At 35.1% G+C, this 12,925-nt stretch overlaps 1 protein-coding gene, 1 long non-coding RNA gene and 2 other non-coding genes across 6 annotated transcripts; 3 read left to right on the top strand and 1 right to left on the bottom strand.

The window, feature by feature from the left end:
* The first annotated feature begins 49 nt into the window (after nt 1-49).
* Nucleotides 50-165, top strand: LOC119370181 (U5 spliceosomal RNA). Its single transcript, XR_005177758.1, has one exon. It is a non-coding gene; the product is annotated as a U5 spliceosomal RNA (small nuclear RNA).
* Nucleotides 166-906: 741 nt separating this feature from the next.
* Nucleotides 907-1,101, top strand: LOC119370180 (U2 spliceosomal RNA). Its single transcript, XR_005177757.1, has one exon. It is a non-coding gene; the product is annotated as a U2 spliceosomal RNA (small nuclear RNA).
* A 313-nt stretch (nt 1,102-1,414) lies between these two features.
* LOC105635011 (CURVATURE THYLAKOID protein) lies at nt 1,415-4,646 on the bottom strand. The gene is made up of 7 exons (XM_012217987.3): nt 4,489-4,646; nt 4,271-4,379; nt 3,394-3,488; nt 3,035-3,121; nt 2,057-2,119; nt 1,782-1,819; nt 1,415-1,645 (listed from the first exon to the last, which is right to left on the bottom strand). The coding sequence occupies exons 2-7, from the start codon at nt 4,371-4,373 to the stop codon at nt 1,591-1,593; spliced, it is 441 nt and encodes a 146-aa protein (XP_012073377.1). The 5' UTR covers nt 4,374-4,379; nt 4,489-4,646; the 3' UTR covers nt 1,415-1,590.
* Nucleotides 4,647-4,950: 304 nt separating this feature from the next.
* LOC105635009 (uncharacterized) lies at nt 4,951-10,797 on the top strand. 3 transcript variants are annotated; one of them, XR_005177739.2, is made up of 3 exons: nt 4,951-5,185; nt 5,433-5,562; nt 10,370-10,797. It is a non-coding gene; the product is annotated as an uncharacterized LOC105635009 (long non-coding RNA). The 3 variants fall into 3 exon arrangements; XR_002284459.3 differs by lacking the exon at nt 10,370-10,797 and adding an exon at nt 8,965-9,764; XR_001046903.4 differs by lacking the exon at nt 10,370-10,797 and adding an exon at nt 9,156-9,764 and having other exon boundaries at nt 4,952-5,185.
* The last annotated feature ends 2,128 nt before the right edge of the window (nt 10,798-12,925 follow it).

The following is a 12,925-nucleotide window of genomic DNA, read 5'->3' as shown; positions in this document are numbered from 1 at the left end:
TGAAACCTGCCTATATAGTTGAAAGCAATTCCATCTTTAATACCAACGGAGCCATGTGGTAAGCACAAAGCGAACTATTCTTTCGCCTTTTACTAAAGAATACCGTGTGCTTGCCTCTAATAGTGGCATACGCTAATTTTTGAAGGTTAGCTCTTTATAGAGCCAACCAACAAACTGAGTTAAATGCTTTGATGAATGTCCTATAGGGGTATACTGCACTGATACAGTTTGATCGAACCCTGCACCGATATGCTATTTTATTTGTGTACTAGTAAATATGTGTGACGCGAATATACATATATAATACCCAATTGAAATAACACATTAAACTGATATAGTTGTAATAAGAAAGGCCTTGACATAAACTTTATTATACTTCTGCATAGAACTACTGAAAACTGAGGGAGTTGGCTTCTCCATATGTTTCTATATAAAACAACCCTTTCAAATTAAATCAGTTTCTTTTTAACTTCCTATTACTTTCCTATGCCTCTTCCTTCTCGTAATACATCTAGTTCTTAATGGTGTTGAACTAGCACCTTGTTGGGTTTTCATAATTAGCTAAAAAGATATCTTCACATTGGTTAACAGATAGCTCTGTTTCATTAAATAAATTTGGCAAGCAATAAAAACTAAATCAATATGGCTGGTCATTTCATCTATAGATCCCTAATTCAGGTGAAGTTTTCGGTAGAAATATGAAATTAACTTATTACATACTCCTTGTCGCCGCCGTTATTATTCTATTTCTCAGCAAACCATAAGCCAAAGCCTGGCATTATCATATATCTCATGCACTAATAGATTTTGATGTGAACTGTTATGCTAAAACCCACATCGAAAAATAATCTGAAATGGCCAAGCTGAGGAGGGTAACAAAATGGAAGACGAGACACAGAATTAAGCATACCTTTCTCGGCCTTTTGGCTAAGATCAAGTGTAGTATCTGTTCTTATCAGTTTAATATCTGATACGTGGGCCATTGGTCCACATGATATTAAATTAATTTTTTTAGGGGAGGGCCCATTCCAGTGGCTTGCTACTGGGGTCTTCGAGCGTCGCCCATGCGTTGAACTGCTGCAAGGGCCTGGCGCGCCCCACCAATACTAGTATTAAATTTTTCCTACTGGGCCAAAAGTGAAGTTCATTGAATAATGCCCAATATAAAAGAGGGTAGCTCGTGGGTGATGATTTGTTCGAGTCTGTAAGTCATCCAAGTTATTTCGTAGAAACTAAATAGTGTAATTATGACGTAATTATTTTGTAAACGGAGATACTTAAAATACTTGGGACTGACTACTATATAAGAATTACCTCTGATGGCTTATGGTAAGGCTCAGTCTTTCAATTAACCGAATTCACATAATCTAAACAATTGAAGAGTAGCACGGAGTGAAAATAATAAAAAAAAAAAAAAAAAAAAGGAACTTGGGATTTCATTTGATTTATCAAAAACTTGTATCCACCAATTAAAATACTTAAATCAAATGTTCATAGCTTCTATATACTAATACAGATGCATCTGACGCATTAACATAGAAAAGATCCATGATCTGAAATTACACTACAGACTGCATTAGGAAGCATTATTCACTGGCCCAATACATCAGATATTGTTTTGTTGATGATCTGGACTAACTCTTCCCTGTAGGCAAAAATGAGTAACAATTAAAAAGTTCAGTTACTGGAAAAATAAGGATTCCATATGAGGATCATGCGCTATTAAAACATTTTAAATTAACTTGGTAAACAAAACAAAAGGTTTCTGGAACTTTACGTACCGGTCGGGTTTGAATAGGAGGTACCGGTATACAAACCACTGAAATGAATACAGAAGTTTGTATTAGTGCCAGCAAATAAAGAAAATACAAATGCAGTAGAGATCATAATAACTTGTAAAGCAACCAACCGAGAGAGAAAAAAAAAAAAAAAAAAAAAGATAAGGTAGTAAATGAAGCTTAAATTCTGTCAAACATAAGGTCTGTTTATGCTGTTGCCAGTTTTGCTTCTTTTCATCTCACATTATCAGGAATAGTTGGTGGATATATGAACTCACCGAAGAGTACAGGATGCCAATTAGTTCTAATGCACTTGGGATGACCGGCAACTTGTCAACAGCCTGTTAATACCAATTAAAATATGCAAAATAAAACTATCAGATTTATTGTTATGGCAAAGGCAGTAGAACGATAAGTAGAGTGTGCATTGGCATATGTATTGCTCTGTGCTGATTGGGAGGGTGGTAATATATTATTCGGAGATCTCTACTATAAATATAACTAAAATAAGTAAAATCACCCCTCTCATGGTTTAAACTTTAAACTTAATTTCCAGATCTTTTTTCCTGTAACTATATAGACATCTTCATGAAAAATATCTAAACTTTAATTTGGTTTTAGACTCGATTAGAAGGCATAAGCAAATTGGGAGTATATAGAGCCTTGCATTCCCTTGATTAGAAAAAGATAGATGCTTAACTCCTTACATAAGTAGGAGAATAGAAAAGGAAAAGGCTGGTGGATTATGGATGTATTATAATAATAATAATAATTAATACTTGTATGCAGGTCCATTTAATCTTTTTATCATCAATTTCCACCATACTCATTTTTCTTTTTTTTGGTAAATACAAGAGAAAAGAAACCAAACTAACTAGAACAGAATCTGGAATAAGCAATGTCCCTAACATGCAACATTAAAGGAATGCCAGAAGGAGGATCATAAAAAATATGAGAACCTAATGGAAGAGATGAAGCAAACTTGGCCATCCAATCAGCACAAAAGTTGCCTTCTGTATAAATGTGGTAAATCCAAAAAGATGGCCGGTTATGCAAGAGAAACTTGATTCATTTCGCAATAGCCAGAACTGATCCTGGAGCTTGAACAGACCGATTAACAATAGCAAGCAGGCTGTTTCCACCATACTCATTTAATTGCATGATTAATTAATTTTTGGTTCAAGACGTCTCCAGTATATCCATTTTGCTAATATTATTATCTTATAATATTCAAAGGAATGAGTGAAAGTACTTACCGATACAAGATTTGCTGATGCCCATAGACCTACTATAGCTGCAAACCCCAAACCAATAAGAGCCACCCGATCTTCAGGTTTATCCCACTGTTTTCAATCAATCAAAGATATATCAGAAACAGTTAAATGCTACATGGGCATTAAAGTTTATATATATTCATAATTATAACAACTATAATAAAAGCATCTGTGAATCTTAAAAACAAGTATATTGTTTGTAGTCAGCAACATGAATACAATTTCATCTTTGCTTGTTAGTAGAAACTACAAATATAAGAAGAAATGATTATAAAAGGGGCTAGAAACAGTTAAACTGACAAAGAACACAACAGAAAAGAAAGTTTATAAAGGAGACTCACAACATTCTGTACAGACTTAACAATGCTGAGGGAGGTAGATGACTCAGAGCTTTCTCCAGCAGCCTTCACAACAACAGCTGCACAACTTTGTCTCTCTGCAATGCGAGATTGTCAAGTCTTTAGGAGAAAAGAAAAGAGAGTATAAGCAAAGAAAGAGGAATGTAACCCAGGTTCCTTGCATGACAAACCGACTTCTGCAAATTTATTCCATTATGAATTCTCAATCACAAACCCAAGCTTTCAATACCACAACAACAATGTCTGGACTCCTAACTTATGGAAATTACCCTAAATTTAACATGAAGACCGTAATTCATAACTCGTGGACAAATTCCATTAGCTCGCAGGGTGTAGATTTAATGAAGCATTCATTTGATTCTTGCCTACACTAAGTGTAGATGAATTTCATTAAAAAACCAAATGTTCGTCAAATGGATTCACTTGTTTGAATTGGATTGTAAATATGGAATCATTTTAGCTATTAACTTATACCCTTATTATGTTCAGATTCATTTGCAAATTCTATCAATTTCCATAGAATTTAGCTAAAACATAACCAATTTCAGAATTAAAATATAGAATTCTAAATTGCTTTAAGATGGACTCATCCTGACATCAAAGGGCAAGAGCAGGCGGTTTGTTTTTATCCTGCTCATTCAACCAACTCTCAGCTCACCCTAACACTTAATTTCTAGATATCAGTTTTTCTTGCACTATCCACCAAGAGCAACAGAGCTTCAAAAATCAAATTTTCCAATAAAATAACGTTCTAAAACTATTATAGATAGACAAGAACGGTTGAACCAAACCATAGAGTTCCTGAAGTTAAAAGTAGAATAACAGCCATGTTAGAATCTTTAGAAGCTATAAGGCTTACCTCTAATGGGAGAAACGCGAAGCTTTTGACGAGTACTAAAAAGGGTGCTTCTACTTGGGATCACCAAGACTGTAGGCGGTAAGTTTGCAACAATGGAAGCCATCTCCACCTGAAATAAAATATATTTGAATAAACAAAGTAGTAGAAAAGATCAAATTATGAGAAGCACTGGTAAATTGCTTTTTACAAAACAAAACTGGGATTGGCACATTTTTTACCTCTTTGATTGCGGAGACAAAGAGAGGGAGCGACTGAGATATGAACACCACAGAAATGTTCGGTCTCTCTGGCCAGGATGGTGCGAGAGCGACTACTAACCTCAGAATAGGATTTTTCAAGTGTGGCTGGGTGTATAGAAAGTAACAAGTGAAGTGACCGTATTTCTCGACGACAAGTCCGGCCCTCTACAAAGGACGAAAAACATTTCCTCTCATTAAAACGGCAGGAAAGACTTTCCTTGTCGTTTGTGGACGACAGGGAGGACATTCTTATGCGCTTAAACAAGGGAAAAGCGTTAACCTTCTAACCCAATATTTCATGGCCTGAGCCCAGTTAACGTGCCCTACTTCTACAGTTGTGCTTGGACATCAAGAGGAGATGGCAACCAAGTCCAATAAAGGCCCATTCCATATTACCAAATCCTGCAACGCTGCGTTTTATCTCCAAAATTTTTGTAAGTTGGTGAACGGATTTGTTTCGCCATCCCTGCAGCTTAGCTAATAGCTACTACTCTTCAAACTAACGTCCGCAAACCCTCAACTCCCAGAATTGCAGAGAATTCAAAATATTTCGCTATTAATTTGCATAAGTTTTTGTTATCTTCGCAACCCAGAGGGCTGGATTAAAAATTCTGATTTGAATCTTCTCCTCCTACATTTTTTCGTACTAAACAAACGGACCCGTGTCATTATTAAGGTGAGAGATACTGATTCTGTTTGGCTCTCACATTAAATGAAAGATGGAAACTTTTAGTGATATAAAGCAATGGATTGTATTAGGTTGCTTTCAGTTTTAATAATATTGCTTCATTATTGTAATTGACCCAAGACAATGAAAAATGTGAATTTTGGATGATTTTATGAATATAAACTTTTGGTTTCTTTTAATAAAGTTGATCGTTGTTCTTGAGGGTGACTCTAAATAGATTTCAACTGAAATGCAGGAGTCCTTAAAGGCCTAAAGAGACAAATTTGTGAGTCCTGTAAGGATAAACTGGCATCCTGATTTTGGGGATTTGGATGAAGAATGCAACGTGTTTTACACAACAGCAGAATCAGATTAGCATCATGTCGGTGAGCATTTTTTTTAATCTATTAGTTAATGCTTTGTATCTTGATTTGATTGCTGATAGTTTGACAAAGAGGATTTTGTGTAGTTATTGTGAATTTTTATGAATCTCTTTTCTTATTTTCTTGTAGTAAATTTCATTTGAATTGGATGTTTCTGTTTTTGTGATATGCTTTGCAGTTATCTCGATGCTTTTTTTAATTAATTGCTTAATATATGGACTGAACAGTTCTTTGTTATTCTTTCAATAGGGTTTGAAATTTGGGTGAGTAAAAGAAAGAAAAAGCATTGTTTAAAATCTTTTTTAAAACCTAAAATTACATTTATTTATTATGCCTTACTTAAAGTTGGTTACAACTCACATACCTCAGTCCTACTCTATTGATGAAATAGATTTCTCCCTAAGCTTGTTTGCACAATTTATCTAGCAGACTACACATCCATAAATATTAGTCAAGGCTTGCTCTGGAGGATTTAAATGATGGTGATGGTCTTTGTGAACAGATACAGGAGTCCAACAGCAGAGAATTAGGCAAATGTTGTCAATTGCCAGCAGAAGAGAATTTAGAAAATCAACTATAATCTGATGTAGGGAGAAAAAGGAGAAAGGAAACAACTAGTTTAAATGATTATTTATCTTCCACTTCACAATTTAACTCCTCCAGAAGATTGTTCTTTACATATACCAAAACTATGGAATTTAACCACTTCTGACTAGCAAGAGTGGGATATACATGGCTTGGCACTCTATCTCAAGTACGCTGGTTCCTAGCAAAAGAATCATTCTATTGAAGAGGGAGGCCCTTCCTCCTTCATTATGTGGTCCTTCAGATCAGACCTCTATCATTCCATTAAAATGTCTTTCCATTTTCAATTATTTTTTCTTTTCAAAAAGAAAAGCACAACAACTAGGGAATTGGAGAATTGCACGTAGGAGCATTTACCTTTGCTTGGTGCATTTACAGTTTATAGAAACCCACAATAGGATCCCCGAGTGTCTTGTTGATAAAATAATTAATCCTGGTATGGTTTCTTCTTTATACCTCCCATGTACAAAGATCTCCCCCTATATTTAGCATTTTTGTGAGAAATTACATTTTATAGTAGAAGAAGGATTTTATCACAAACTTTTACATCTTTGCTCTTTTACACTGGTGGTCACTATCTTTGAAGATCATTCTTTCCTTTGTCCTTGTTAAGGATTAGTTGTAAATAGAACTCTGTTAGGAGTTAGATTCCTAATAGGTTTATAATATATTGTATGTGTATATATATGTGTCCCTATTAATGAATCAAACAGAAGAAAATATTTTTCTACATTAAATTTACATGGTATCATAGCTTGTGGCTCTTTAAACTTGATTTTTCCCATTTGCATAGAAAATTCTGGTGTTCCCTCAAAATCCGATCACTGGATTCCCTGCATGTGGTGGCTGTCAGTGTTGGTGACCATTCTAGGAGTAAATAACATGCAGTAGAGACAGTGTTAGCCCAAAAATGTTTAGGGACTTTCATTTGGAATAGAAGTGTTTTTGTAAGTAACCTAGACTCTGTCTCTACCCCTAACACTATTGCCCAACCTTTGTCCCATCTTGGTTGGTGTGCAGCAATGAGAGAGGAGATGACTGCCTTAGATGCTAATGGTACTTGGGATCTTGTGCCTCTCCCAGTAGGTAAGAAAGCTATTGGTTGTAAGTGGGTTTTTACCGTTAAAGTGAATCCTGATAAGTCTGTTACTCGTCTCAAGGCTCGATTAGTTACTAAGAGCTATTCTTAGATTTGTGGCCTTGATATTCTGATACTTTTGCTCCTGTCGTCAAATTGTCTTCTGTTCATTTATTTATTTCTTTAGCAACTACTTTTGACTGGCCTTTACATCAGCTGGACGTTAAGAATGCCCTTCTTTATGGGGATCTTCAGGAGGAAGTTAACATGGAGCTACCACCAGACTTTGTTGCTCAGGGGGAGTCAGGTAAAGTGTGTAAACTTCGAAATCTCTTTATGGCCTAAAACAGAGTCCTCGAGCTTGGTTTAGTAGATTTTGCAATGTGGTACATCAATTTGGCATGCAGAAGAGTACTTCTGATCATTCTGTATTTTTCAGAAGTACTAAGACTGGTTTGATTCTACTTGTGGTTTATGTTGATAATATTGTTATTACAAAGAGTGATTTAGTCGGCATTACATCACTCAAGTCATTTCTCCAGGCTCAGTTGCAGACAAAAGACTTAGGATTGTTGAAGTATTTTTTGGTTATTGAAGTGTCTAGATGTAAGAGAGGCATCTTCTTATCTCAAAGGAAGTATGCCCTTGACTTACTGAAGGAAATTGGAAAGTTGGGTGTCAAGCCATGCAGTGCTCCAATGACTCCTAATTTGCAACTTTCAATTGGTGGTGAGCTATTTGATGATCCTGAGATGTATAGAAGGTTATTGGGCAAACTGAATTACTTTACAGTAACACATCCAGATATTGCTTACTCTGTGAGCGTCTTAAGCTAGTTTATGTCTTCTCCCACTGTTATCCATTAGGAAGCTTTAGGACAGATTTTGTGCTACTTGCAAGGTAATCCAGGTCGTGGTCTCCTTTGCAGTAATCATGGGCATTTGGACATTGAGTGTTTTTCAAATGCAGATTGGGTAGGTTCGAAGGTTGATGGAAGATCAACTTTAGGATATTGTGTCTTTGTGGATGGAAACTTAATATCGTGGAGGACCAAGAAACAAAATATAGTCTCACGATCGAGTGCTGAATCAGAATATCGAGCTATGGCACAATCTGCTTGTGAATTAATTTTGATTCGTCAGTTATTAGAGGAAATTGGCTTCAAGTCATCATTGCCTGCAAAGTTATAGTGTGATAATTAAGCTGCTCTTCACATTGCATCAAATCCAGTATTCCTTGAACGAACAAAACATATCGAGATTGATTGTCATTTCATTCGTGAAAAGTACAACAGGTTGTTATCTCTACAGAGCACGTTAAAACAAGTGAACAGTTAGGAAATATTTTTACGAAAGTTCTAAATGGACGTCGGGTTAACTATCTTTGTAACTGGGCATGATTAACATCTATGCTCCAACTTGAGGGGGAGTGTTAAGGATTAGTTGTGAATAGAACTCTGTTAGGAGTTAGATTCCTAATAAGTTTATAGTATCTTGTATGTGTATATATATTTGTCCCTATTGATGAATCAAACAGAAGAAAATATTTTTCCACATTAAATTTTCAGTCCTCTAGTCTGTACTTGTTAAGGTTGCCAGTTTTTAGTTAGAATTTTGTGTCTTGCTACCTTATTCCAGGGTTTTATTTGTTAGACATTATGTTCCTTTTGTGCATTCCCTATTGTAACTTGTATAGATATTGGGAAATAACTAACCTCCACTTTGTTATCGTGGATCTTGTAGGCATTGGGATTAATCCTGTAATAATATTTTCTTAAGGACACCTTAATCCAGGGTGACGGCCACATGCATCTCATCCATCCTAGGGCTTGCAATTCATGAAGCCTGTTGCACTAGAGCATACTCTTGAACAATTTCTTCAAATAAACTTGTCAACACCAAAAATATCTATTACATTAGTTCTTTTTGTGCAGAGTGCATTTTTGTGGAAATAAAGTTGTATTTACTTAAAGTGCATTTCTCAAATGTTATGGGGCTGTTAAGCTGCCAACTAAAGTTAATGATACTTTGATGCGGAGCAACTTGCACTTCAATATTTGGAAGACTTGGATCGATGCAAACCAAGGAAAAAGATGCACGGCCGTGCCACCTCTAGCATGCCCGTGCCAGACTCTGGAAGTCCAGGACGCGAGGCATGCCCAAGACCAAGAAATTCAGGCACACCCGTGCCACAGATAGCCTGACCGTGCTAGCCTCTGGAAGTCCTAGCACGCCCGTGCCATGACAAGCACGCCCGTGCCATCGAGTCTAGTTACAATTCGAGTTCCGGCACGCCCGTGTCATGCCAAGCCCGCCCCGTGCTAGCCTCTGAGAGTTCCAGCACAGCCGTGTCACCTCTAGCACGCCCGTGCCACCATCCTTACTAGGGTTTTGTCTAGTTACGTTTTCTTGTGTTATTTTTAGGTTTTTAATGTTTAAGCCTAAACCTATAAATATGTTATTTTGTATTATGAACATATTCATTATCTTTTATCATTGTTCATATCAATAAACCTCTTTGAGAACTTAATCCTCTTTGAGAACTTAATTATCTATTTTATTCATCAGATCAAAAGACATTGATCAAAACTCCTGGTGGAGTATAATCGTTTATTCTCATTTACGTAACCGTTCTATGTCATACTTCTTTATTAATATTTAGAAATTTATGCAAATATCCAACGGAACATTGTTGACAAAGAACATTTCCAAAGTACAAACCATTCTTTATGCTTTAATACACTTCCGACTCAGTGCTAGTTTCTGACTTGAATTTTGTGCTATCCAATCCCATAATAACATAAAATGTATGTTTTGCATCCTATACATGGATGCCATTGATGAAAGGATGGGTTCCAGAATTTTCTTCATTACTTGTTGTGTCAAATCATGTCGCAATTGCTTTAATAGTCACTATTCAGTGAGTGCAAAACTATGTAAATTTGTTTCGTGCTTGTTGATTATTTGTCTAAAATTGATGCATGAGTTGCATTGACCATTGTGGTTTTTGTGACAACCTAGATATATCATATTTCATCCATAGATCTCTAGTAACACTTTCTTTATTTGTCTATGCTGCACCCTACTTTTGTTAGACATCTTTCGCTTTTTCTGAAGCTGAATATCGGCTGGGTCATTCCTTGTTCAGATAAGATCACTGGATATGATTATAGAGAATCGGTCATCATAAACACCGACAATTGTGTATCCATGTTCTTGCGATGACTTTATCTTGAAAGAATCCAGTTGGCTTTACTTTTAAGCTTCATAAAAGCAACAACATAAGCTGGAGATGTAGGGAAGGCATACTTGAGTTAGTTTTGGACTGGTAGTTATTTTTTCAGGCCTGGTTACAAAATTGAACTACTCAATAGAGATTGTTGGAATTTAGTGCTAATGAATTCTTTAATTGTATTATTACTTAGTCTATTTATTATAACATAGTTTTGGTCTAATGTCTAACTGCTTTGAAATTAAGAGCTCCAGCCATACTTGATTGTGTTAAATTTGGAGAATTCCTGATGCAGGTTGCTTGCTTTAAAAATCTCTTCTTGTGATTTCAACTAATGAATTTCTGGATGAATTTGATAGGGAGATTCAAGTCGGAAGGAATGATTACTTTGATATAAAAACTGGGTAGCTAAGGCTTAAAGAGATTTAAGGGTTCAAACACAAAAAGAAAACAATTCTTCACAGAATTAACTCCATGATGTAAGCTTTTTAGTTGATGATAGGATAGAAAAGAAGTGACAATCAGAATTTACTCAATCTCACTCGGTCATTTATCTGCAGTTGCTATAGTTTGTGCATGCTTGTGCTTTATTTCTTTTTCATTAGGTCACGTTTTTGCTTTTCAACTAACGAGTCCTTTGCGAAGAGGGTTGAAGAGGGAGAGAACTAAATTTTTTTTATTAGTTCAATTACAATCAAAACAAGGAGAGGAAGAGGTGGTCAATCCGTTTTCATCTTGAAACTTGTGTGACCTAATGTTAAGCAATGGGCATTCATGGACGAGTGACATAAAATTGTACAGATACACATCAAGGCTCTTTGTAAGAAATCTATTATATTAAATCTTATCAGCTTTTGTTCCATTTTGTTATGATATACTCAATATTGCATGGCATCATGTGGTGGTAGCTATTTACCTGACTTCCAACATCTACTCTTCAACATCTAACTGCCTCTCAAAGTTGGATAAAGATTAGAACCACTTCCCCAATGTGGATTAGAACCCTTTTATAATGCAGGATTTTTCGTGATTCCTGCTAATGGTGTCGTAACAGCCTGTCAAGGCACCCTTATTTGACTACTTTCCCAACGCGACAGCATCCCTACAAAGGTGTTCTTTCTGCATTTAGTGGGTCTAATGAGATTTCGTGTCGTGTTAAAATTTCAGGCTAGTTTAATTGGAAAATTCTAATTAAATGTCATTTTATTAGTCTTAGCTTATGCAAATTACTATATTGGAAGGCTTTTATCATATTGTGTGTTTACAGAGGCAAAGTTCTTGTTAGACATATGGTAATATTCAAAATCCATAAGTTCTAGGACATGGAAAGATATGAGAGTCGAAAAGAGAGAACCAATGAGCTTTGGTTCAATGGTATTGCAGTCATATTTACTGCTGTGAGATTGTGAGTTCAAAGTCCAGCAGAAGCCTAACTAAAAAAAAAAGAAAGCAGTAAATTTGAAACTTTTGTTTTGATATAATATTATAATTAAGATGATGTTGATGCAGGAATTTACTAGAACAACATATATTTGTGTAGCCTAGCTATTATATGGATTATAATGGTGATCAAGAAATTTAAATTAGAACTTGTTAATATGCAAAGTTATATACATGATCTATTCACAACAAGTATTATATATATTAAGTCTACCATCTGTCTTTATTCTTTACACATGCTATTTGTAGTTTGTATTTGTGAAACATATAATTGTCTGCATGCATGCATATCACTGATATCACAATATGCAAGCAAACTGTGAATATTATATCTTAAGTGTTTATAATCTTTTGAATGTGATTTGCTTTTGTAAGCAAACACTTAATTATTTGAGCTAGGGACAGAATTAGAATATATTTTTAGTAATAAGATGAAAAAAATAAGAATGATTAAATGGATAATGAGCTGAATGAAAAAGAAAAGCAGGAAACCAATTGTTAATCTCATAAATAATATTTTGATTAGTCTTGCATTATCTACATTTTGTATATTCATATCACTTTTTGACTTATCCTTTAAATGGAGGAGCCTTTTCTTCATAGATTACAAGTTCTTTTAGTTAACTTTCTATGGACACCATTCTGTATAATTGAAATAGCTGATACTTTAGTACTGTAATCTTTTCTTTTCTATACTAAACTTTTTCTCCTCTTTCCTTGTAACTTCCTAATAATCACATCATAATTCTGAATTCTCTTTCTCAATAATTATGACAAAATTTCCACATTTTCCTCTATCCCTTTTGATTTTCAAGACTCTTTTTCATTTCAAAGATTTGGATCCTCGACTTGCCTTATAAGAAACTTTATGAAAAAATAGTTGTATGGAATGGAAGAAGAAGAAGAAAAAAAAAAAAAAGATAAAGCAGAGAGAGAAATCCAAAAGGAACTCCAAATCAATTAATATATTTTATTTCTTTTTTTTTTTATTAGATTTTTCCTGCATCATGTGATTGCTTCATATCAGCTACC

Source organism: Jatropha curcas, chromosome 1 (genome assembly GCF_041381405.1).
Source record: "Jatropha curcas cultivar XTBG-Jc1 chromosome 1, XTBG_Jcur_1.0, whole genome shotgun sequence".
Lineage (NCBI taxonomy): Eukaryota > Viridiplantae > Streptophyta > Magnoliopsida > Malpighiales > Euphorbiaceae > Jatropha > Jatropha curcas.
This window is presented reverse-complemented; position numbering and strand designations above follow the sequence as displayed.

Bases quoted from the DNA above. Each gene is read 5' to 3' on its own strand.
- LOC105635011 (XM_012217987.3), bottom strand. From the start codon at position 4,373: ATGGCTTCCATTGTTGCAAACTTACCGCCTACAGTCTTGGTGATCCCA. The intron at 3,489-4,270 runs GTAAGCCTTATA...CTCGCATTGCAG, and splicing joins TCGCGTTTCTCCCATTAGAG to AGAGACAAAGTTGTGCAGCT. The intron at 1,646-1,781 runs GTACGTAAAGTT...TTTTGCCTACAG, and splicing joins CTCCTATTCAAACCCGACCG to GGAAGAGTTAGTCCAGATCA.